The sequence below is a fragment of the Mus musculus genome, chromosome 17, assembly GCF_000001635.26.
Source record: "Mus musculus strain C57BL/6J chromosome 17, GRCm38.p6 C57BL/6J".
NCBI classification, from domain to species: domain Eukaryota; kingdom Metazoa; phylum Chordata; class Mammalia; order Rodentia; family Muridae; genus Mus; species Mus musculus.
This window is the reverse complement of record NC_000083.6, coordinates 55938373-55959591: the sequence shown is the minus strand read 5'-3', so window position 1 is coordinate 55959591 and position 21219 is coordinate 55938373. Positions and strand designations below refer to the sequence as shown.

General features: G+C 46.2%; 3 protein-coding genes and 1 long non-coding RNA gene across 9 annotated transcripts in view; 2 read left to right on the top strand and 2 right to left on the bottom strand.

Annotated features, from left to right (window-relative positions):
• Yju2 (YJU2 splicing factor) overlaps window positions 1–405 on the bottom strand; it is an 8765-nt gene extending 8360 nt beyond the window's left edge. Inside the window, exon 1 of the mRNA NM_028381.3 lies at window positions 331–405. Within this exon, the coding sequence (NP_082657.1) occupies window positions 331–354 (24 nt within the window). The 5' untranslated portion in view covers window positions 355–405. The remainder of the gene's footprint in view (window positions 1–330) is intronic.
• Window positions 191–4821, top strand: Gm16712 (predicted gene, 16712). The gene is made up of 3 exons (NR_108021.1): window positions 191–458; window positions 2616–2730; window positions 3225–4821. It is a non-coding gene; the product is annotated as a predicted gene, 16712 (long non-coding RNA).
• Ebi3 (Epstein-Barr virus induced gene 3) lies at window positions 2570–6969 on the bottom strand. Of its 2 annotated transcripts, NM_015766.2 has the most exons (5): window positions 6664–6969; window positions 5574–5703; window positions 5111–5289; window positions 3253–3407; window positions 2570–2970 (listed from the first exon to the last, which is right to left on the bottom strand). In NM_015766.2, exons 1-5 carry the CDS (start codon window positions 6728–6730, stop codon window positions 2815–2817), a joined length of 687 nt encoding a protein of 228 aa, NP_056581.1. In that variant the 5' UTR covers window positions 6731–6969; the 3' UTR covers window positions 2570–2814. The 2 variants fall into 2 exon arrangements, with proteins under 2 accessions (NP_056581.1, XP_006524662.1); XM_006524599.4 differs by lacking the exon at window positions 5574–5703 and having other exon boundaries at window positions 6664–6965.
• Window positions 3359–21219, top strand: Zfp119b (zinc finger protein 119b). 5 transcript variants are annotated; one of them, XM_011246456.2, is made up of 4 exons: window positions 3359–5028; window positions 18280–18406; window positions 18603–18663; window positions 19599–21219. In XM_011246456.2, the coding sequence occupies exons 1-4, from the start codon at window positions 4945–4947 to the stop codon at window positions 21037–21039; spliced, it is 1713 nt and encodes a 570-aa protein (XP_011244758.1). In that variant the 5' UTR covers window positions 3359–4944; the 3' UTR covers window positions 21040–21219. The 5 variants fall into 5 exon arrangements, with proteins under 5 accessions (XP_011244758.1, NP_001297266.1, XP_011244759.1 ...); NM_001310337.1 differs by lacking the exon at window positions 3359–5028 and adding an exon at window positions 10092–10368; XM_011246457.3 differs by lacking the exon at window positions 3359–5028 and adding an exon at window positions 13823–14866.

Below are 21219 nucleotides of genomic sequence, written 5' to 3'. Positions count from 1 at the left end.
ATCCCCTGATCTGATCTGGGGAAAACCCACAAAGAAGCAGTCCTGCCCCCAATTGGGTAAAGTGACAGAAGCTCCGCTTCCCTGGTGATGATTGGTTACTCACGAAGCTGGGGGGGGGGGGGCGGGGAGAGGGGGAAGCTAACGACCGCCCCCAAAAATGTGATTGGCAAGAGTTTGGAAAGCTCCCGCCCGACTGGAAGACGCGCGTGCGTGTGCGTGCGTGTGCGCGAGAGGGGCTTGCAAAAGGAAATGACCGGAAGGAAGCACGCCTCGCCCGGAGCCCTCGCACACTTCACCCTCTGTAGGAACATTTAGACTCTGAGCACTTACGTTTAAAACTTTCCGTTCCGACATTTTCGCTTCCTGTCCAGCGAACAAGCGAAGAAGCGGTCCTCAGTCTACGGGGAGTTTCTCCGATTCAGCGCCTCAGTGTCGCCACTTCCTAAGCCGGCTCACTGGTTGGTGCCTACCCGCTTCATCGTTCTCATTGGCTGCAATCTTTGTCGATCCGAGTCGGGAGTGCGCTTCCGTTCCCTTCCGGGTGCCGGTAGTTGAAACCCGAAATAAAGGTTCCGGGACATGTGGATCCTGTGTGCGCTTATCTAGCACACTGAAAGGATGGAGAAAGCTGCCTGGGATAATAACATTTTCTCTCCTAACTCTGATCAACAATGCTGTTTGTTTTTTTGAGTCAGAGTCTCACTGTGTGTCCCTGGCTGTCCTGTAACTCACTATGTAGCTCAGGGTGGTCACAAACTAAAGGAGATCCTCCTGCTTGTGAGTTCTGGGACCAAATAATTAAAGGCCACCATGTCCCGTTCTGGTGTTCCTTCTTCTTAAGTTTCTTTATTTCTGCTGCTGGGGATGGAATCCAGGGTCTTTGCATATGCCAGGCAGGCACTCTACCACAGAAAACACCACCCAGCGCTCTAATGCTGGGAGGTAGCCTCTCACTAAGATGCCCAGGCTGGCCTGGAGCAGACTCTGCAGTCCAGCTTGGCCTTAAATTTGAAACAATCTTACTGCAAGCCTGGAATCAGTGACCTGCCTGGTTTTCATTGTGTTTTGTTGGTGGTGGTGGTGGTGTGTGCGTGCGCGCGTGCGTTTCTTCTTTCTTCTCCTTTTTTTTTTTTTTTTTTTTCGAGACAGGGTTTCTCTGTGTGGTCCTGGCTGTTCTGGAACTCACTTTATAGACCAGGCTGGTCTCGAACTCAGAAACCTGCCTGCCTCTGCCTCCCAAGTGCTGGGATTAAAGGCCTGTGCCACCACCACCCGGTGCGTTTCTTCTTTTATGAGAGAGGAACTCACCACGTAATCCAGGCTGACCTTGAAAACTCAGTAGTCCTCCCCTCCCTCTGACTCCCAAGTGCTGGGTTTACAAATAAGAGACACTGTGCCCAACTCTTTTTACTTTTTTCTTTAAAAAATAGTATCTTTGCTGTTGTTTTGTTTTTGTTTTTGAGACAGGGTTTCTCTGTGTAGTGCTGGCTGTCCTGGAACTCAGTCTGTAGACCAGGTTGGCCTCAAACTCAACAAAGATGCGCCTGTGGCTGCCTCTAGTGTTGGGGATTAAAGACATGCACCACCACTGCCAGGCTTAGTATTCGTTTTTTACATTTGTTTATTTATTATTTGTGCCTACAAAATATGACAAGCCCCAGCATTGAGCCCAGCCCCCATTGCTCCTCCTCCTCCTATTCTTTTGGTCTTTTTGAAACAGGATTTCTAGGCTGGTCTTTAGCTTGCCACCATCCTCCATCCCTACCCCCACCCTCGATATCCTCATTTCAACAAGGCTGGGCTTTGTCCTATTTTCCTCTTAGCTGAGGAAACAGGTGCTAGGGGTGTGTCTCCAACATTCTCCTACAGGTAGCTCCTGTGCCATGTCCTTTTGCAGGGCCTTGCACCTTGCTCCATCCTCTCCCTTTCTCCCACTTTCATGCCCCCCTTCATGCACTGTACCATGTGGAATTCCTTTTTGAAGCTAGCACCATTCTGTGTCCCCCCAGGCTCCTGACCCTCGAGCCACATTAACTTCTTTTTGTCATGAAGGCCTTGTTTGGGGGCCCGTGGAGATGACTCAGTCGGTGAAGCCTTGGAGGTATGAGGCCTTGAGGTGTGCTGTGTGCACACAAACACAGACAAGCCCCAACGTCACTCACTCCATGGACATGATGGACAGACAGGGATAAAGAGGCGCTCCTGTGCTGGAGCACAGGCTGTTCTAGCTGAAGACCCAGCAGTCACCCTGTGGACCGGTACTCCTGCTTCACGGGCTCTGGCGCCCTCGTCTGGCCTCAGTGGGCACTGCACATAACCCTTTACTTATATTTGAAAATAAAATATTTAAAAATTTAAAATGGGCAAAGAGGAATTCTTAATTTTAATAGTAATTCCTATTGGGTGGTGGTGCACGTCTTTAATCCTAGCACTTAGGAGGCAGAGGCAAGCGATCTCGGTGAGTTTGAAGATAGATTGGTCTACAGAGTCAGTTCTAGGTCAGCCAGGGCTACACAGAGAAACCCGGTCTCAAAACAAAGAAACAAAGAAACAAAACAAAACACCACGATGATGATGATTCTTATTTAATCCGTCTTTCTAATTAAATCACAAAGTTCACAAAGCCCCGCACCGGCAGAAGAAGAAAGATCATCCCACAGGGTTGGAAATTGAGGTCTGAAGAAGTCAAGTGAATTATCCAGTGCTTCGGAGCAGCCCAGTACATGGAAAGTCAGTATTCAGACTCAGGACAGGCCACCCTGCCACCCTCAAGTAGACGACATCAGGGTCTGATATCAAGGATCCAGTCCCTCTTCAGGGCTTATGGGGTGCACTTTCTACTTGCCCAGGGAGGCTCCAGTCACTTGGTTTCCCATAATCTGTGAGGTCCTGAGCTGACACCTGGATGCAATACTTGGCATGGGGTTTCGAGTTCCTGAGGGTGAAAGTCGTGGCTTCAATGGGTCCCACCTGTGGGGAGAAGGGGTGTCAGGCCATTGGAAGGAGGAGGTGGGAAGGACCACAATGCATTGGGGAGCTGGGGAGCTGGCTTGGTGGGTAAAGAGCTTGCAGTGAGTTCGAATTCCCAGCAAGCAGGTAAAGTCTATTGCTGAATCACACCAACAATCTCTACGCTCCAACAGAGGCGATAGGCGGAGACAGGAGATTACCCAGTGGGACCCAGTCTCACTCAGCATCCACCTCTGTGCTCCTCCTTCTTCCAGACCACGCCCCCCTGCGCGCGCAGCTCACCTGGCGGAAGTGAGAGGCTCCTCGGCGCCGGTAGCGGAGTCGGTACTTGAGAGAGAAGATGTCCGGGAAGGGCCAGGAAGCAGGGGGATGCCAGAGCACCTGCAGGCGCTGTCCCGCTGTGCGCAGGCGCACGCCTTCCGGAGGGTCCGGCTTGACTGGTGGGAGCAGGACCGGGGTCAGCGTCCGCTCTGCCGGTTCATCCCTCACACACTAAGTCTTCGTTTGTGACTCTCATTCATTCACATGTTCGCTTTCGCCCTCAGACAGCTATTCATGGATTTGCTCCGTCCTGCCGTTCATTCATACTCACACTTCATTCGTTCACGTATTCACTAAATTCTTCACTAATTCATTCCTCTACTCAGTTACTCACCATCTCACTCACACATTTATTTATTGGTTGATTCAAGTGCAGATTTGTTTCTGGATTCATTAACTCATTCATTTGCGCTTATCGTTTATACACTCATTCGTTCAGGGATCCATTTCCCAGTCATTAGGTCATTCACTGTATCCTTTGTGAATTCATTCATTCACTCCCTAATTGAGTCATTCATTCGTTCATGCACTCACTCATGTCATTCATTCATTTACTCATGGCCTTCATGTATTCATTATGCATTCATTATGTCAGTTGTGCATTTATTCACTCATTCACTAAGTCATTCATGCATTCATTCGTTCATTCATTAAGTCATTCGTGTGCATGCACTCATGTCATTTCTGCCTTCATTCACTCATTATGCATTCATTCATTACTAAATCATTCACTCATCCACTTGATATCTGTCATGCAGGCATTCATTTATTCCTTCATTCGTCTATCTGCTCAAGGAAAAACCATTTGCTGGACCGCTCTCATCACTGCTGATAGAAGTCACAAGGGTTGCACAGGCAAAGAAAAGTGCAAGTCTCCAGTAGGCTGAAGGGCTTTTCTGAGATACAATTCTGAGAGCACAAGTCTCTGCTAGAAGACATCCCGTGCATCTGCAGAGAGCGTTTTCATTACTCCACCTACTTATGGAACACTCCTTCATGACAACACAAGCCATCTTCCTACCCTTCTCTGTCCTCAGCACTCAGGCTTCCTGTCTCTAGACTCCTCTGTACTGCAGCCCACACTGGGTGGGTTGAGTCTGGGTTGCTCACTGAGCGTAGTGTCCTCAAGGTCCCGCCACAGCTGTTGGTGCCAGAGCCCCACTCTCTCTTTGTTAGGGCTGAGTAACGCTAGATAAGCACTGGGTGCCCATCGCTCCATGGGAACGCACGGGGCACTGGCCTTCTGGATGCCAGCAATGATGTTGCCAAGGATTGGTAGGGAGGAACAGCTTTATTGCTGTTGAGCAGATCCTTAGGATTGGAGTTGGGCGATCATGTCGAGACTTCAGGTTTAAACCCTCGAGAGCTGTGTAGCCTTTCACCGACCTGCATCAGCTTTTGTTCTTGGCTTTCTTTTCTGAGACAGGTGCTCAGGAGTGACCCTGGCTTGCATTGAACATGATCTGTAGATCAGGCTGGCCTTGAATTCTCAGAGATCTGCCTACCTCTGGGATTAAAGACTTGTACACCACCTTTGGCTTTCATCCTCTCTTAACTGTGACTATTGCTTATGTTTAATGATATACTTTTGGGGAGGCCTCACTGAGGAGCCAACATTGGAGCAGAGACCCAGGAAAGCCAAGGAAGGAAGCAATGCAAAGGCCCCGGGGCATCGACAGGAAGCCTGTGAGGCGGGAGCAGAGCCAAAGGATGGAAGCTGCAGGGACAAAGCAAGAGGTGGGTGGGGGTAGGGGGGCGGCGGCAGGGAGGAGCCACGGGATGGAGCAGGTGGAGAGGGGCAGGGAGGACAGACACTCACTGATTCGCTCAGCCACAAAGGCTAGGAGGCTGCTGCTGGCGCCGCCTGGGTGCACTGCAGTGACATTTAGCATGTAGGGCACCGTGGAGAACAGGTGCACGTCGGGGATGGTGCATCGGGAGGCCTGGGGGCTCCGTTGTAGGCAGGGCTGGCTCTGCTGCTGGGTGGCCACACCGAGCCTGCATGGGAAGCACCATGGTGAATCTCGAAAGGAACCTGGGTGCCCGTGAGGCCCCAGCTCACCCACAGCTGACTGTGGGTCACGCTCAGGGGGTGATATGCTCAGGGGGACTTGGGGACTGTGGATTCTGAAGAACTCCCTAGAATACCCACACCCCACACTTGTTCTGTTGCTTTAGAAGCAGGTTCCCAAGGGGCCTAGGCTGCCTCCTACCCTGAGTGGATCAGGACATTGGAATCTCTTGATACTTGGCTTCCTCCTAAACCCTTTCCATTTTCTGACCTGTAAGTGGCAATGAAGGACGTGGATCTGGTGGAGTTGGGAGCCTGGAGAGGAGTCCAGGAGCAGTCCACGGCCACGGGATACCGAGAAGCATGGCATTGCACTCTGGGCTGGCTTAGAGCCACGAGAGCTGGAGGAGACAAAGGAACAGGAGCTTCCGTAGGCCATGTAGGACCTGTTATGCATGGAAGCATGAGCTCCTATACTTACTACAAACCCCAAGGTTCTTAGCTCAATTTCTAGATGAGAAAACTGAGGTTTTTTTGTTTTTTTGTTTTTTTTTTTTTTTGGTTTTTCGAGACAGGGTTTCTCTGTGTAGCCCTGACTGTCCTGGAATTCACTCTGTAGACCAGGCTGGCCTGGAACTCAGAAATCCACCTGCCTCTGCCTCCTAAGTGCTGGGATTAAAGGCGTGTGCCACCACTGCCTGGCCTGAGGTTTTTTTTTTTTTTTCTTCTTTTTTTCTAATTTCCCTTCTCTCCTTTCTCCTTCTCCTCCATCTCCCTCCTCTTCCTTCTTCCTCCTCCTCTTCCTCCTTCTGGAGGGTCTCACATAGCCTAGGCTGGCCTTGAACTGTGGATTCTGAAGAACTCCCTAGACTACCCACACCCCACACTTGTTCTGTTGCTTTAGAAGCAGGTTCCCAAGGGGCCTAGGCTGCCTCCTACCCTGAGTGGATCAGGACATTGGAATCTCTTGATACTTGGCTTCCTCCTATGTGACTGTGGATGACCCTGAACTCCTGAGAGCTTCATGGCAGGTGTGCCCCACTATACCCAGTATTGTCTACATTTCTTTTTCGTTTTCTTTTCTTTTACAGCTGCTGAGTCACAAAGGTGAGGCTTCAGGTTTCGGGTTTCTGAGAGTCAACTGTCTAGCTCCACAAATGTCTAAGTTCAAGGGTGCCTCTGCCTGGATAAATGAGGTTTTGAGGCTTCATGCCTCAGTTTCCCCATCCCTGTAGTAGAAGGAGAACAGGTCCAACGGGTATAGGTGTGAGTTCCCAGCTGATGGTAGATATGACCTTAAACTGAAAGGGAAGGACTAGTTCCCTCCGCCCAGGTGCCCCAGTCCCCCTGTGGTCACCTACCTGTTTCAGTGTAACCAGGGGAGCGGCTGGCCCAGAGGGCAAGTGACAGGAAGAGCAGCTTGGACATGCTCTGTGGCTCTGTTCCTTGGATCCGAGTTAGTGACCCATCAGAGAGAGGGTGAAGGACAGGGGACTCACACAGGGAACCTGGCCCCAGGGAAGGACCTGCCCAGTGTGGCTCAGTTGTCCAGTGTATGGGGCAGGAGATGATGATGGTGACGGGAACCCTGATTCTGTCACCAGCTGCTGTGTGTATGTGTGGGGAAAGGCCTTGAGGTAGAAGGAGGGCCCCAAAAGGGAGAAGTCACTGAGCAGCTTTCCTTCCGGCTGATGGCCAACGGGGAAGCCCCAGGAAGGGGCCTGAGGCACAGGGAGAGGAGGGAACTGAGAGAAACAGAGACAGAATCAGGGAGAGAGAGAGACAGAGACAGAGGGACAGAGAGACAGGGGGACACTGTTCTAGAAACTGGGTAGTGTTCCTCTCACCACTTACAATCTCACCCAAGCTGCATCAGGCCCCAGACAACAAGGAGCAACTACCACCTCCAGGTTGTCCCCAACTCCAGGGACACTGAACTGTGCAAGACACCTGTGCAGAATACCCAAGGAAACCCCCATGGAGAGGCTGAAGTCTCTGGGAACTCCAGGTCACTTGTGTCCCTTCAGCATCAACAGAGCTCAGAACCCTGGGGGATTCAGGGGGTTTGCCTAGAAACAGGGGGGTGGGGAGTGGCAGGAGTAGGAACAGAAAAAGGCATAACAATACTCAGGCTCAGGCATAACAATAGCCATTTGTCATCCTAGCATGTGGGAGGCTGAGATAGAAGGATGTCTGTGATTTTAACTCCAGCCAGATACACAGGGAGACTGCCATCTCAAAATAAAAGAAAAGAAAAAAAGTAAGAAAGGAAAAAATAATAATAGATGAGGGTCTAGGGCCTTGAGTTCAATTTACACACACACACACACACACACACACACACACACACACACACACACACGAACGCTACCACCAAAAGGAAAAAAAAACTCAAAAAACCCCAAGATGAACCAAAGTATTGAAGAAGAGTGAGAGAGTCATCTGTAATTATTTATTCACCTTTTAGCACTGATTGGAAGAGAACCCAAGACCTCAAATACACCATTCCAGCCCCAGCCCCTTCCTGGGGGTATAAAAGAAATAGGATTCACGCCCTGAGCCATAACTCCGTTTCCTGGTTTCTTTAGACATTGCATTGCATTCATACTTATTAACATACCTATGTTTTGGGTCCAGAAGCTCAGACTATGTTTTTAGCCCTCTTTGCCCCATCTTCACCCTTACCCAGTGCTCCAGACTAGTTCCATTTTTCTTGTCAATGAGTTTATACTCCTGGGGGATGGTTGGGGTGTAGGTGACATGTGCAGAGAATTGCAACATCCCAGGTATAGGGTGACAGGACTCAGAAAGTCAGAGTGTAGGGCGCCATTGGCAGAGTCAGCTGGGCACCACTAGTCAGATCCTAAGCTGGTCTCCCAGTCATGCACTCATCATGCACTGAGTGCAATGCTGGGAGCTGGGGGACTCGCCTGAATGACATGCAGGAGATGGTTGTGGTACAGTGCCATGCTCCCGGGCCTCTTCCTGTAGGCCTAAGAAATGGAGAGGAATGGGCAGAGGGATCTGGGGTTCAAGCTCATCATTTGATACATAGTGAATTTTAGGTCAGTCTGGACTACATGAAACCCTGCCTCAAAAGGAATGGAGGGAGGTAAGAGGGGAGGAAGAAAAGGAGAAGGTAGGGAATGGGGAGAAAGGGAACAGGAAGAGAGACCCTTCCATAGTGAGATATACCCTCTGTACCTGAGTAATGGCTAAGTCAGGGATGTGTGCCTGAGGTGCTCTGAGCAGCCTGGATTCTGTCTGTACCCCCACTGGTCTGTCTGTGGCTCCCATCACTTGCCTGACAAAGGCAGTGGCTCTATTCCCTGCTGCAAGGCTGTAATCTGGCCACACAGGTCATCCTCTTCTTCAAATCTGGCTTTGGCAGGACTTTTGAGCGCCAGATGTGGGGAACTAAAGGGGTGGGAGAGATGACCCACATCCCACCAGAGCTCCGGGGCTCTGGGCGGGAGGACTCAGGAGACTGCTGTGCGCTCTCCATGCTACTGGGTGAGTGTCTGGCTGTGGGAAGCCATGGAACTCCAGTCCGCTGTGGTGGAGAGGGAGCAGTCTGAGGTCCCTTAGCCTCATGGAAGATAGGCTCTAGCTCTTGGGCATCAGGACGTCGCTGGGCATCACGTAAGAGCTGAGAAAGGGTGGGGACTCCGGGGGTGGCTCTGTCTGCCCTGGAACAGAAGGGAAAAGGGGCAGGAGGAGAAGGCACTGGGTGCTCCTCAAGTGGGCGAGAGTATTTGATCTGGTTAGTGGATGGAAGCGCTGAGAGGCCTTCTTGAGAGATTAGATGTGGCTCTTTAGGGGAAGGCCTATTCCATTGCTCTAGCATGTTGAGTCTAGATGAAAGGAGGCAGTCTATGGTTTCAAGGTGTTTATTGTAGAAAGACAGAGAAAGGGAGAAAAGTAGAGAAGTAGAGGGTGACCATGGCCACATGGAAGAAGGGAAGAAGGGAGGGGGAGAGAGGGAGCAAAAGGGCTAGAGAGAAAGCAAGAGAAGCAAGAGAGAGAGGCAAGAGAGGCAAGAGAGCGGCAAGAGAGAGAGGCAAGAGAGAGAGGGGGGGCAAGCAGATCCTTTTGTAGTGGGCTGGGTTACCTTGCTGTTGCAGGGTAACTGTGGGGAGGAGCATACCTAGCTATTGCCAGGTAACTGTCGGGGTGGAGTCTGGACAGCCTACGTGACTGATGGCCACAGAATTATGGAGCTGGATCCTCTCGTCAGGAGTCTATGTCTGGGAACATGGCAAACTGGCCTCCTGTCCCTTGAAGATCAATCTGTTGGGTTTCCGAGGTTTGAACCTAGCTCAGCCAGAAAATGGGCTGCCTTTCACAGTCCCACACAGGGCGGCCTGCTGCACCTTTAGAGCCTCCTTCTTGGGACCAAGCTATGATCTGGTAAGGGGAGGGGCTCCATGAACAGCCATGATGAGGCAAGCAGAAATCAGTGACTTCTGCACCTCTACTGGGCAGCTTGGTAAAAGGTCATGGATTCAGGCTTGGAGCCAAGCTGATTCAGTACTTGTACTAGTACAGCCCACAGCTGAAATAGCTGAGCATCCCACTCACTACACTCTCAAAAAGAGAAGGGTCACCATAGAACTCCTGGTTGTGGTCATCATGGCTATCTTAATTTCACATTAGGTCATAATTGGGGAGGCACATGACTCCAGCAAGGTCACCTTGGAAATGTAGGCTTAGATTTTTTTTTTTTTTTGTAGAGAAAAACACATCAAAGAACTTCTCATACTATTCTGGTGACTTCTTGTCACTTCTACAGATTTGGACCAATTGGCAGAGCCTTGTGGTTTCTTCTGGATTGAACTGCCATTGCTGATTCATGGATAGTGTTTGCACGTGGATAGAGCTACCGGTGCTGATTTGTGTGAACTGAACTGCCAATGTCCTGACAACAAAGATTGAAATAGCCCCAAAGAACTATTTCTTCCATTTTGAGGAGGGGTTGAGTAAAGTTTAAGTTCCCAAGATCTCCCTGGGAACTGATGGCTGACTTAGCAGAGAGACATGTATGCGGGTAACTGACATCTTGGTTGGTAAGTTAAGACATAATATTAGATAAGTTGAATTGACGACTAAAATCCTGTCCTTACATTGATGGATCTTCTCTATACAACAATGAATTAAGAGACTGCAGATTTTTGATGGATATTTTTCATATATATAAATTATTTTTGATTTTTTGAGACAGGGTTTCTCTGTGCAGCTCTGGCTGTCCTGGAACTCACTCTGTAGATCAGGCTGGCCTCGAACTCAGAAATCTGCCTGCCTCTGATTCCCAAGTGGTGGGATTAAAGGCATGCGCCACCACTGCCCAGCTATTTTTCATATTTTTAAATTGAACTTTTGTTTTTTTAAAGCAAAAAGAACATCATAGCAGATTTTTCATAGCTGCCTTGAGGTATGACTAGCTCAGAAACTAGCAAATTTCCTCTGTGCTTTCTCAGTTTCATAGCAAAACCAGACGAATGCCCCAGAAACGGGACCTCAGCCCCTAAGAGGCTGGTCAGAGTGGGGATATGGCTCAGTAGATGGATGATGCCAGCAGAGGTTCAAGTCACCATACTTTCCTTTCTGGCTGGGATGGTGGGAGTCCCTCACCTCATGTAGGTGTCATAGTACTACAAAAGTTTTGGGGTTAGGGTTGGCCTTGCCAGACCATACATTTCCTCTAGCCCTAAAGGTAACCCCTGAGTTCAGGTACATTCTAAGATTGCAGGTCTTTGGAATGGGGATTCACTATCACGGAGTCATCTCCAACTTCCTGTAGTCAGGGCTTCAGGTACAGGGAACACAGGCATAGGAGCAGTAGGAAGTGAGGCGTCACTTTTTCTTCCAGGTGAGAAGGTCCTTATAAGGCTGGAAGGAAGGAGTGGCCTGTCCTGAGGCTGAGTGGGGTCTATCAGATGGAAGGCATGCAGCCAAGCTCTCAGACCCCTGTTGCACATCTACACAGCACTTCAGCAGGAGGTTGGCCGTGGGTAGATGTCATGTACCCAGGACCCCTGTGAAGATCACAGTAGCATATGTAATGTCACAGGACTTCAGTAGGGGGAGTCACTGCCTAGATGCGTGATGAAAAGCCCTCTCTTGGGGTCCCAGAGCCTCAGCGTTCCCACAAGAAATGGTTCCTGTCACAAATGAACTATTGTAAAGAGCCGATGGCCACAGAATAGATCCCGTCTTCAGTCTGGATGCTGTGTAAGCACTGCCTGAGCAGGCCAAAGGCAAAGTCCCCGCCCCAGAGAGAGACCTTGGTGCATCCTCCTAAGGCTGTGATTGGACAGGTCCCGTCTTCACGGTTTACTTCACTCATTTTAGTATAGATTTCTTTGCTTTTTGTCTTTCTTTCTTAAATTTTTTTCTTTGTCAACTCAGAATAGCATTAGTTGTTTAATCCAGCAGGAACTGCCCAGGAGATAGGAATTTCCGTGAAATACTCTTCAGTTGTAGGAAGTTGGTGGGAACTGTGAATGCTCTGCTTCCTAGTGTGACGCTGGCAGTGTGGTGAAGGTCTATTTTGAGCAGTGGTTGTACTAACACACAGCTAGCTATTCTGCCGGATTTTCTCTGTCTTGGTGATTTTTAAATTTTTTTTGTTTGTATTGATTTCTGTTTAAAAATTCTGAATTTGCTGGGCAGTGGTGGCACATGCCTTTAATCCCAGCACTTGGGAGACAGAGGCAGGTGGATTTCTGAGTTCAAGGCCAGCCTGGTCTACAAAGTGAGTTCCAGGACAGCCAGGGCTATACAGAGAAACCCTGTCTCGAAAACAAAACAAACAAAACAAAACAAAACAAAACAAAAATCTGAATCTGTGCCATTGAGACATGTGTGAGCAAACATACCATAGCACATATGTAAAGGTCAGAGGACAAGTTGGAGGAGTGGCTTCTCTCCTGTGTATTGACCTCAGGATATCACACTTGATTGCAAGTGTCCTTCCTTACTGAGCAAACTACCTGGTTCCTCTCACAGTATTCCCTTCTGATCCACCTATTTCAGTATGTTGGTTGTAGTAGCTCTACTTTCATTAAAAACAAACAAACAAACAAACAAACAAACAAACCAACAACAAAAAAACCCGGGCACTCATTCTAGAGCCCCTCCCATGTGTGGCCAGAATCCACTGAGCATAATAGAAAAGTTATTTTGAGGAAGGGTCTGGCTAAGTTAACCAAGTATTTTGTAAACACAGCCTGTAGTCATACCAGGCCTTAAACTTGTGATGCTTCGGACTCACCATTCCATGTGGTGGGATTCCAAGAACAGACCACCACTCTTGACTCTAAATGCATGTGAGAAATTAGCAATTTGTGTCGGCCTTTTTTCAAAAGGTAGTTTAGCTAAAGGTGTTTCAATTATGGTTTTAAAAAAAATCAACTTTTGGTGCCATTAGTAGTTTATTATTCCCTATCATGTAGCTGTCATCTCCAATCTCTCCTACTCTTTCTTTCTCAGCACTAGCTGTCCATGAATTGATTCTTGGGTTCCTATTTTCATATGTGTTTTTGTTTAGGTTGGAGGTGGGTCTTTGGGGAGCTAGGCCTATCCAAGGCTTTCTCAGATGCCCCGATGAAAGCACCAAGGGATCATTGCTTTTGTGACCTCTCCAAGAGCAGACTTGGGAAGGTCTGGTCTGGTGCTTGGGCAAGCATCTTGAAGGAGTCAAAGGAACCACGGTCTTCAGTTATCAGTCTCATGGGTATCAGTCTCATGGCCAGTGTGTGCTCACTATGAGGTATCTATCCTGTGTCCTTCTAGCCAACATTGCTAAATTATCTTTCTGCTGACTGTCTCATTCTCCACCTATAGTGTATCAGAGCTGTATATCATCTGAAAAAACTTGCTTAACATGAGCCATCATGTTATGCAAGACATAGTGACCCCAAACTTTCTATTTTTGTCTTCTCCTCCCAGGTTCTCACCCTGGTCACCTCCCCTTTGGGGGCCAGAATAGTTGGTGTTTGGGTTCATAGACCAAGCTGGTTTAAACTTTTTTTTTTTTTGTGAGACAGGATTGCTTTGTGTATCCCTCCCTGGCTGTCCTGGAACTACTCTTTATACTAGGCTTAAACTTTTGATGTCCTGACTCCATTTCCCAAGTGCTGGCATGATGAGCCAGTGCAACCACTAAAGGCTGGGAATGTGTGTTTTGGCTACCAGTGTTTAACTGAGAGAAGTGTGAGCAATTTAGATGAGTCTTTTTAAAAAATGGTTGATGCCCGGTGAATATCAACCAGGAGGTTTAAATTTGACCTGGATAGTCTGGGTGCCCTTTTGGCTGTGAGGCAGGTGGATCACTCCACTTGAGGTTGTTTAGTGATCTGTGTATGCTAGAGACCTTGTGCCTAGATTAAATAGCCTCCTGGGTGCAGCAGAGCAGGGACGACTGCAGTCCTGCTGTTAGGAAACATTATATAGTAAGGTGAAGTAGCTTTGGCAGATCGAGCCGAAGTGTGTCCTGAGAAATTACGCCATGCATCTGGTGTAAAAAAACTTTATTGGGGGTGGGGGTTGGGGGACTGAGGTCCTGGGGAAGGGACAGAGGCAGAGAAGTGGACATGACAGACAGAGAGAGAAAGAAGCGCACACGGGGAACAGAGAGACGGCCTGCTGAGTAGGGAGAGAGCTCCGGTGGCTTAGGTGGATACATTCATCCTGAAACAGACCGGGCGCGCCTGGTGGCATCAGCAAATGATGGCATCTGATGACAGAAGTCTCTGCTAGGTCCCCGAGAGTAGGTTTGTGGACCTGCCTGTACGCTAACAGGCGCAAGTTCTGTGGCGATATGTCCCTGTCTCTCCGCGTCTGGGACAGTTCTGTGCCTGAGCGGAGACCAGGACTGGGAACCACTGTGCTGTGACACTTCACAGCCCTCGGTGTCTAGGGGAGCTGTCACTCATTCCTCACTAGCCAATCACGGCCGCATGGATCCGCTAGCCAGAATGGGGAGAGCACTTCCGTTCCCTAATACTAAAGGTTCGGGCTCGGGTCTGAGGGAGGCTCTTGTGGTTCTGTGTCCTGGTCTGCCACCCGCTGCCGGGAGCTGTGAGGAGAGCGGGGCGAGCTCGGTCTCCACGCCATGGTGAGCGGGGCCGCCGTCCCCACGCGGGGAGGAGCCGCGGGAGACTGTGTTGGGTTCCTCCCGGGGTGCGGGAACCGGCGGTCAGACTCGCCGCCCGGCGTGATTGCGTTTGTTCACCTGAGGTCCCTGCACCTCCGGAGCGGAAGCGCGACGTCTGACTTCGATCCCGGGCTGCGCCTGCGCAGAGTGTGGGGCGCGGGTCCTGGAGTGAAAACATCCTTGTTGCTGACGTCACCATGCAGTGAGCGCCTCAGCTGCTTTTCCTGTGTCCAGGGAAGGCAGATATGCTGACATGGAGAACCCTAGTTTCTCCGGTGTCTTCTACAAGTTCTGCACTTGGCACTTGATGTTCAGGAGTAGGATCCGTCCGCAGTTAGCTCTGTGCAGATGCAAAGTGTTTGCCATCGACACAGACTTGTAGATGCCTTGACCGTCCAGTAACGTGTGTTAGTAAGGCCAGGCTCACTGGGTTTCCTGGTCTCTTTCATCAACATTTACTCTATTTTACTTGTGTATTTTTTTTTTTTTCTGTCTAAGTTTGTTCTCATGTTCTGTTGATCTCTATTCTTTCCCAGGAAGTACTGTGCAGGCAGGTTTTTCCGGTTCCCTGAGAGAACTGGGTGGGGAGGGAAACAAGGGATAATACAGAGAAAAGATACATACTTAGATCTGAGTTTGGTCAGGCAGTGGTGGCGCACGCCTTTAATCCCAGCACTTGGGAGGCAGAGGCAGGTGGATTTCTGAGTTCGAGGCCAGCCTGGTCTACAGAGTGAGGTCCAGGACAGCCAGGGCTACACAGAGAATCCCTGTCTTGAAAAAGCCAAAACCAAACCAAACAAAAGAACAACAACAAACAGAAAAAACATAACAAAAAACCCCTGAGTTTGCAGGCCTCCAATTGTTTAATCTCTACTTAGACAAGGTAAGGAAGGTTATATTAAGAAAACCTGTATCCCAGCCAAAGGAGTTGTCTCTTCCCTATTTGGAAGAAATATTTTCTATCTTTTGTCTATCTGTCTGCTTATTTTTTTTTCTTGCTGTTTATATTTTCTTTCTTTATTGCAGCTGTTTGAGGTTTTGATGTCAGGTTATCGCTGTGTTTAGTATATGTCCAGTTTTGTGTGTTGATTATTTTTTTCATTCTTGGTTACTTATTTTCATCAGTTTCCTTTGGTATCAAAAATGGTGACACTTTTTATTGGGCATTTGTTGAATTTATAGCTCAAATTCTGCATTGTGATATTTTAGCATACTAGCCAAGATGGCAGCATACTACACAGTTGCTTTCTACTCAAGGTTAGGTCATTTCCTGCTAAGGTGAGGCCATCTTCCATCTTCTCAAAGGTTAAATGTAAAGTGCTACAGCCTTTTCCTTAGAAATACCCTTTTACGAGGTTGGCATAAACATAGAAGGAGATGGTACCTATGTCATGGTCTAGGCAGGTAGACCTCCCCACAGTTATGGAATAGAAGATAGATGTCCATGGCCTCAAGCAGAGACAGTTGATTCCATCCTTGTCTTACCATATAGATTGTATTGTGGAAGGCACGCTTTGTCATCTACCTATTTTACCTTCTCAGTCCTCAGACTCAAAGTATTGCTTTGCCTCATGTTATTCCAATTGAGTATGATCTGAGCTGTGATCAGACAGATCTCCTTGTTGGCTGGAATGTAAGACTTCCACATTTCAACTAGTTAAATAGTTGAATCACATTGAAAGCCTTGATAACCTTGTGTTGCACGTCTGCACAGCTAGAAATGCAGCTCCCACACGGCATCATCTACAACAGTCACACTTTAAGCACGCGAGAGAGTGCCTTCATTGCTTCCTCCTGACCTCATCCAAGGTTTTCCAGGTTCCATGAGGGAATGGTGCAGGGAGGGAAACGAGGAATAATACCATGTACTCAGAAAAAAGATAAGGACTTAAGCTGCAGTTTGGGGGCCTCCAATTGTTTAATCTCTTCCTGGAGAGGCTAGGGAAGGTTATATTAAGGAAGCCTATAACCTACTGAGAGGAGCTGGTTCCTCACTGTTCGGATGAAATATTGTCTTTGTCTTTTTCTCATTTTCTTTTTTCTCTCTTTCCCCCTTTCTCTACTTCCTTTATTTTCTTTCACTTTTTTCCCTTCAGAGCTGCTTTCTACTTAGGTTATGTACCTGTCATGGTTTATATTAGCTCAACAGCCTCATGGTCCTATTTTTGGTTGCTTGGTCTTCAATTAGTAGAACTGTGTAAACTTAAGCAGTATGACCTATGGGAGAAGGTTTGTCTTATTTGTTCAGGTGTGTAATTCTAGGTGACTTTTTGAGGTTTCAAAAGACCAGAGCAAGGCAGGTGTTTCTTTCTGTTGTCTGCCTGTGTATCAGGATGTAACACTCAGCCCCATGCCTGCCTATCATGATGCTTCCTTTCAAGATGACAATGGACTATCACTATAATCACTCCCAAATGTATTCCATTATTAGAGTTGCCTTGGTCATATTGCACTTTCACAGCCATCGGACAGTCACTAAGACAGGTTGTTTGTATAATAACTTGACATATTCTCTCCTTATTCTGTCTTGTGAAATCAAGGCTAAATGAAAGGATAATGGACTGATCTCTAGACAAAATATTGAGTCTGTGGCACGGTTATTACTCATGACTCATACAGGGTCACAGAGAAAAAGAGACACAACAGGGACAGAAATTAATGTCACCTGTGTGGTTGTAAAGAAAAAGAGGTGTAAGTAAATTTAGACCGCAGTCATGTGCTGGAACCGATTCAGTAGTTATCAGTGAGACTAGGGCCATTAAAGAAAACGCACATGCTCTTCTTTGCACAAATAGAGAATGTGTTGTGAGGGTGCTGTACCACACAGCAAAGTGTTTAATTATGGGAGGAAAAGGTAATGTTATTCACCACCACTTCAGACCCTATCCATACTTAATGGAATGTAAAATAGAAGCATTTGCTTTTCTTTGAGAAGGCATTTTTCTAATTTGATATTTTTATGTTTATATTTTTGTCTCTGTTTTCCTACATGTCTTAACATTTGTTATTATTCTGAGCTTTACCCACATCTTGACGTTTAAACTTTGTCAGAGGCTATAATTTTTTTTACACCAGAATGGCATTACATACATGATATTAATACTGATCTCTAGAAATTGGAGTGCAGGTTATGGCACTCCCTATGTTTTTTTGTTTTGTTTTGCTTTGTTTTTAATTGTAAAATATGTGCGTGAGTCTTTTGCTTATAACTATTGATGTGAGCATGGGGAAGCCTGGTGTTCACTGAAGTCATTTAACTCTTCGGAGGAATTTTGTATGAGCCTCTCTGTGCTTTCTATCTTGGTGTGTGTGTGTGTGTGTGTGTGTGTGTTTCCTTGGGACAGGGTCACTTTATGTAACTTTTGATGTCCTGAAGATCACTATGTAGACCAGGTTGTCCTGGAAATCATAGAGATTCACCTACCTCTGTGTCCTGAGGCTGGGATTAAAAGTGAGTGCTACCACACCAGCCCATGTTTTCCCCATGTTAGCCGTTAATAATTTTGATGTAGTTTTGCTGATGTAGCCTCAATTATGCTGCTCTGTTTGTGTCTCTTTGTATATATTAGTAGGCATTTCTCCTACAATGCAGTCTCTCTCTTACTCAGTGTGAACAGAAATGAGAGGCTTGATTCGTCTTTACTGTTTCCTTCTAAAATGAGTTGGTGATTGCATTTGAAATTCTCTGACACGGAATTAGTATGTCTAGTACATAGAATTATCTAAATATATATGCAATGAAGTGTACACTTAAAATGTAGTCAGCTTCACCATATGTATGTGTGTATATTTATATATGTACATTCATCGTATACTTTAGGATGCAGTGACCTATGAGGATGTGCATGTAAACTTCTCTCAAGAAGAATGGGCTTTGCTGGATCCTTCTCAGAAGAGTCTCTACAAAGATGTGATGCTGGAAACCTACTGGAACCTTACTTGTATAGGTAATTATGTGAATTTTCCTTCATTTTCAACTTAAGGGGACATGACTTTGTTAGAGATGGGTGTTCTTCTGTGATTTTGATTGTGAAAGAGGAAGAATTGGTAAATAAATCAAACATTGTTCTAAAGTTCAATAAGAATAACAAGTTAAATTTTGCATAATTTCTAGTAATATACATTTCTGGTACCGTGTTTTAGGCTACAAATGGGAAGACCACAATATTGAGGATCAACATCAGAGTTCTGGAAGACATGGAAGGTAATTTTTATGTGCAAGCTGATACATAGGTGTCTCTGAAGAAATTTTAATGCACCCTAAAATTTTAATGAAAAAAGAAAGTTTAACCAAGCACAGCTTTGTAAGGTTTATTAAATTCTCACATACCATATTTCTTAATGTCAGGTGTTTACAAATTATTCCTTTAATAAACAAGAAAAAGACATAGGGCCTTAACAGATGTCACAGCTTTAATCATAGCCACTTGAGAACCATGTTGTAGTACTGTCCTTTGTTGCAGGACATTTGATCACATTCTGAACCCAAGATTGTGAACTGGAAAAGGCTGTTTGTTGTGGTGGTATGGCTCAGCTCTAGCACACACCAAGAGCTCTCTGTAAACAAGTGTTAAGTAAAGTGAATGATAGGTCAAGAGGCAGAGCAGTTGACCAGTTGACAGGGAGAAAACCCAGGAAAGAAAAAGGAGGATCTTTGGGTTCCAGGGTATTTAAGAGAGCATGGAGCAGCAGAAGGAGCTTTTACCTTCTGGGACATTGGTGGAGTAGGAAGGTCATCTAGGTGTTTTCTCTGCCTCCCTTGAGCTAGCAGGCTTTCACCACAGCATCTGGCTCTCGAGTCTTCATTTGGTAAATCTAATGTTTGGGATTTTGTTTTAAAAACAACAGTCCAACCACTTAGTTTTACACCACTCAAGTATCAGAAAATGCGAACACATTGGTTAGGGGATTAATGTATGTCCAAGACCTGCTTTAAGCAAATCCTCCATAGTGAAGCTAGTGTTATTCATATACTTGTAGGATGTACCATAGTATAGTGAGAGAGGTAGTTTATGAGAGTCAAGAAGGTGTTGTAGTGGAGAAACTTGAATCCCTAAAGCACATGTCTATGAGGAACAAAAAGTTAAAGCATGTGAATGCAATGTGAACACCTTTTATTTGTTATTCTTCCTTGAATAGGTGTATCAACTGTCCCTCTGCATATGGAAAGAAGCAGTGTACCAATCTCTTTCCTAGAACAATTAGAAGAAGATATGTAGTCACCCCCTTTGTGAAAAGAGGAGGTGAATGTGATACAAGTTTACAAGTACTTGGTTTTCCAGCCTCAGTGGGAATACATCAAAATACTGACACTGGAGAAAAGCCCTCTGTGGACAAGGAAAGTGGAAAATCTCCTGTCTGTCCTGGTTCACTTTGCACGTGTAGTGTGACTCACTCTATAGGAGAATGTTATGAATGCAGTCAGTGTGGTAAAGCTCTGAGTTGTTCTCTTCAGAGACATGACCAAACTCATATGGGAAAAGGAAGTGATAAATGTGAGCCAAGTAGTAAAAGCTTAACCCATCCCAGGTATCTTCAAATACAGAAGACGGCCTATAATGAAGAGGACCTCTATGTGTGGAATCAATGTGGTAAATCCTCTTTACAGCCACACCGAAGAACTCATTTGGGAATGAAATCCTGTGAATATAATCATGAAGATAAACTCATTTCACATCAGAATTGTAATCAAGTAGGTAGAACTAATACTAGAGACACAAAGCATGACTATCATCAATGGGGTAAAGCCTTTACATATCCCAGTTATCTTCAAATATATGAAAGAATTCATACTGAAGAGAAACCCTATGAATGCAGTCAATGTGGTAGAGCCTTTACATGTCATAGTACTCTTCAAATCCATGAAAGAATTCATACTGGAGAGAAACCCTATAAATGCAATCAGTGTGGTAAAACCTTTGCATGTAAGAGGTATCTTCAAATCCATGAAAAAATTCATACTGGAGAGAAACCCTATAAATGTAATCAGTGTGGTAAGGCCTTTGCATGCAATAGTTATCTTCAAATCCATGAAAGAATTCATACTGGTGAGAAACCCTATAAATGTAGTCAGTGTGGTAAAGCCTTTGCATGCAATAGTTATCTTCAAATGCATGAAAGAATTCATACTGGTGAGAAACCCTATAAATGCAATCAGTGTGGGAAAGCCTTTGCATGTAACAGTAATCTTCAAAAGCATGAAAGAACACATACTGGAGAGAAACCCTATAAATGTAATCAATGTGGCAAAGCCTTTACATGTCATAGTACTCTTCAAATCCATGAAAGAATACATACTGGAGAGAAACCCTATAAATGTAATCAATGTAGTAAAGCCTTTGCACGTAAAAGATATCTTCAAATCCATGAAAGAATTCATACTGGAGAGAAACCCTATGAATGTAATCAATGTGGTAAAGCCTTTGCATATAGCAGTAGTCTTAACAAGCATGAAAGAACTCATACTGCAGAGAAACCCTTTGAATGTAATCAGTGTGGTATAGCCTTTGCATGTCTCAGTACTCTTCAAAAGCATGAAGGAATTCATACTGAAAAAATTCCCCAGCAATCTAAGAAATGAAGTGTAGCCTTGTATACTACATTCATTTTCCCTTCTGAGTTTTCTCAGTGATGGTTGATGAAGATTAGTAGAACCATTCTTCATTAAAATATTGTCTCCTTTTCAAATTTTAGACATATTGTCACTCCAATATAGGAATACCAGACAATTTGGATAATAAAATCTATTTGTGAAAGAAAA

Excerpts from the sequence above, each read along its gene's own strand:
- Ebi3 (NM_015766.2), bottom strand. The coding sequence starts at position 6,730 with ATGTCCAAGCTGCTCTTCCTGTCACTTGCCCTCTGGGCCAGCCGCTCC. Across the intron at positions 5,704-6,663 it reads CCCTGGTTACACTGAAACAG|CTCTCGTGGCTCTAAGCCAG; the intron begins GTAGGTGACCAC and ends TGTCTCCTCCAG. Across the intron at positions 5,290-5,573 it reads TCCTTCATTGCCACTTACAG|GCTCGGTGTGGCCACCCAGC; the intron begins GTCAGAAAATGG and ends CTTCCCATGCAG.
- Zfp119b (XM_011246456.2), top strand. The coding sequence starts at position 4,945 with ATGCAAAGGCCCCGGGGCATCGACAGGAAGCCTGTGAGGCGGGAGCAG. Across the intron at positions 5,029-18,279 it reads CTGCAGGGACAAAGCAAGAG|GATGCAGTGACCTATGAGGA; the intron begins GTGGGTGGGGGT and ends CGTATACTTTAG. Across the intron at positions 18,664-19,598 it reads AGTTCTGGAAGACATGGAAG|GTGTATCAACTGTCCCTCTG; the intron begins GTAATTTTTATG and ends TTCCTTGAATAG.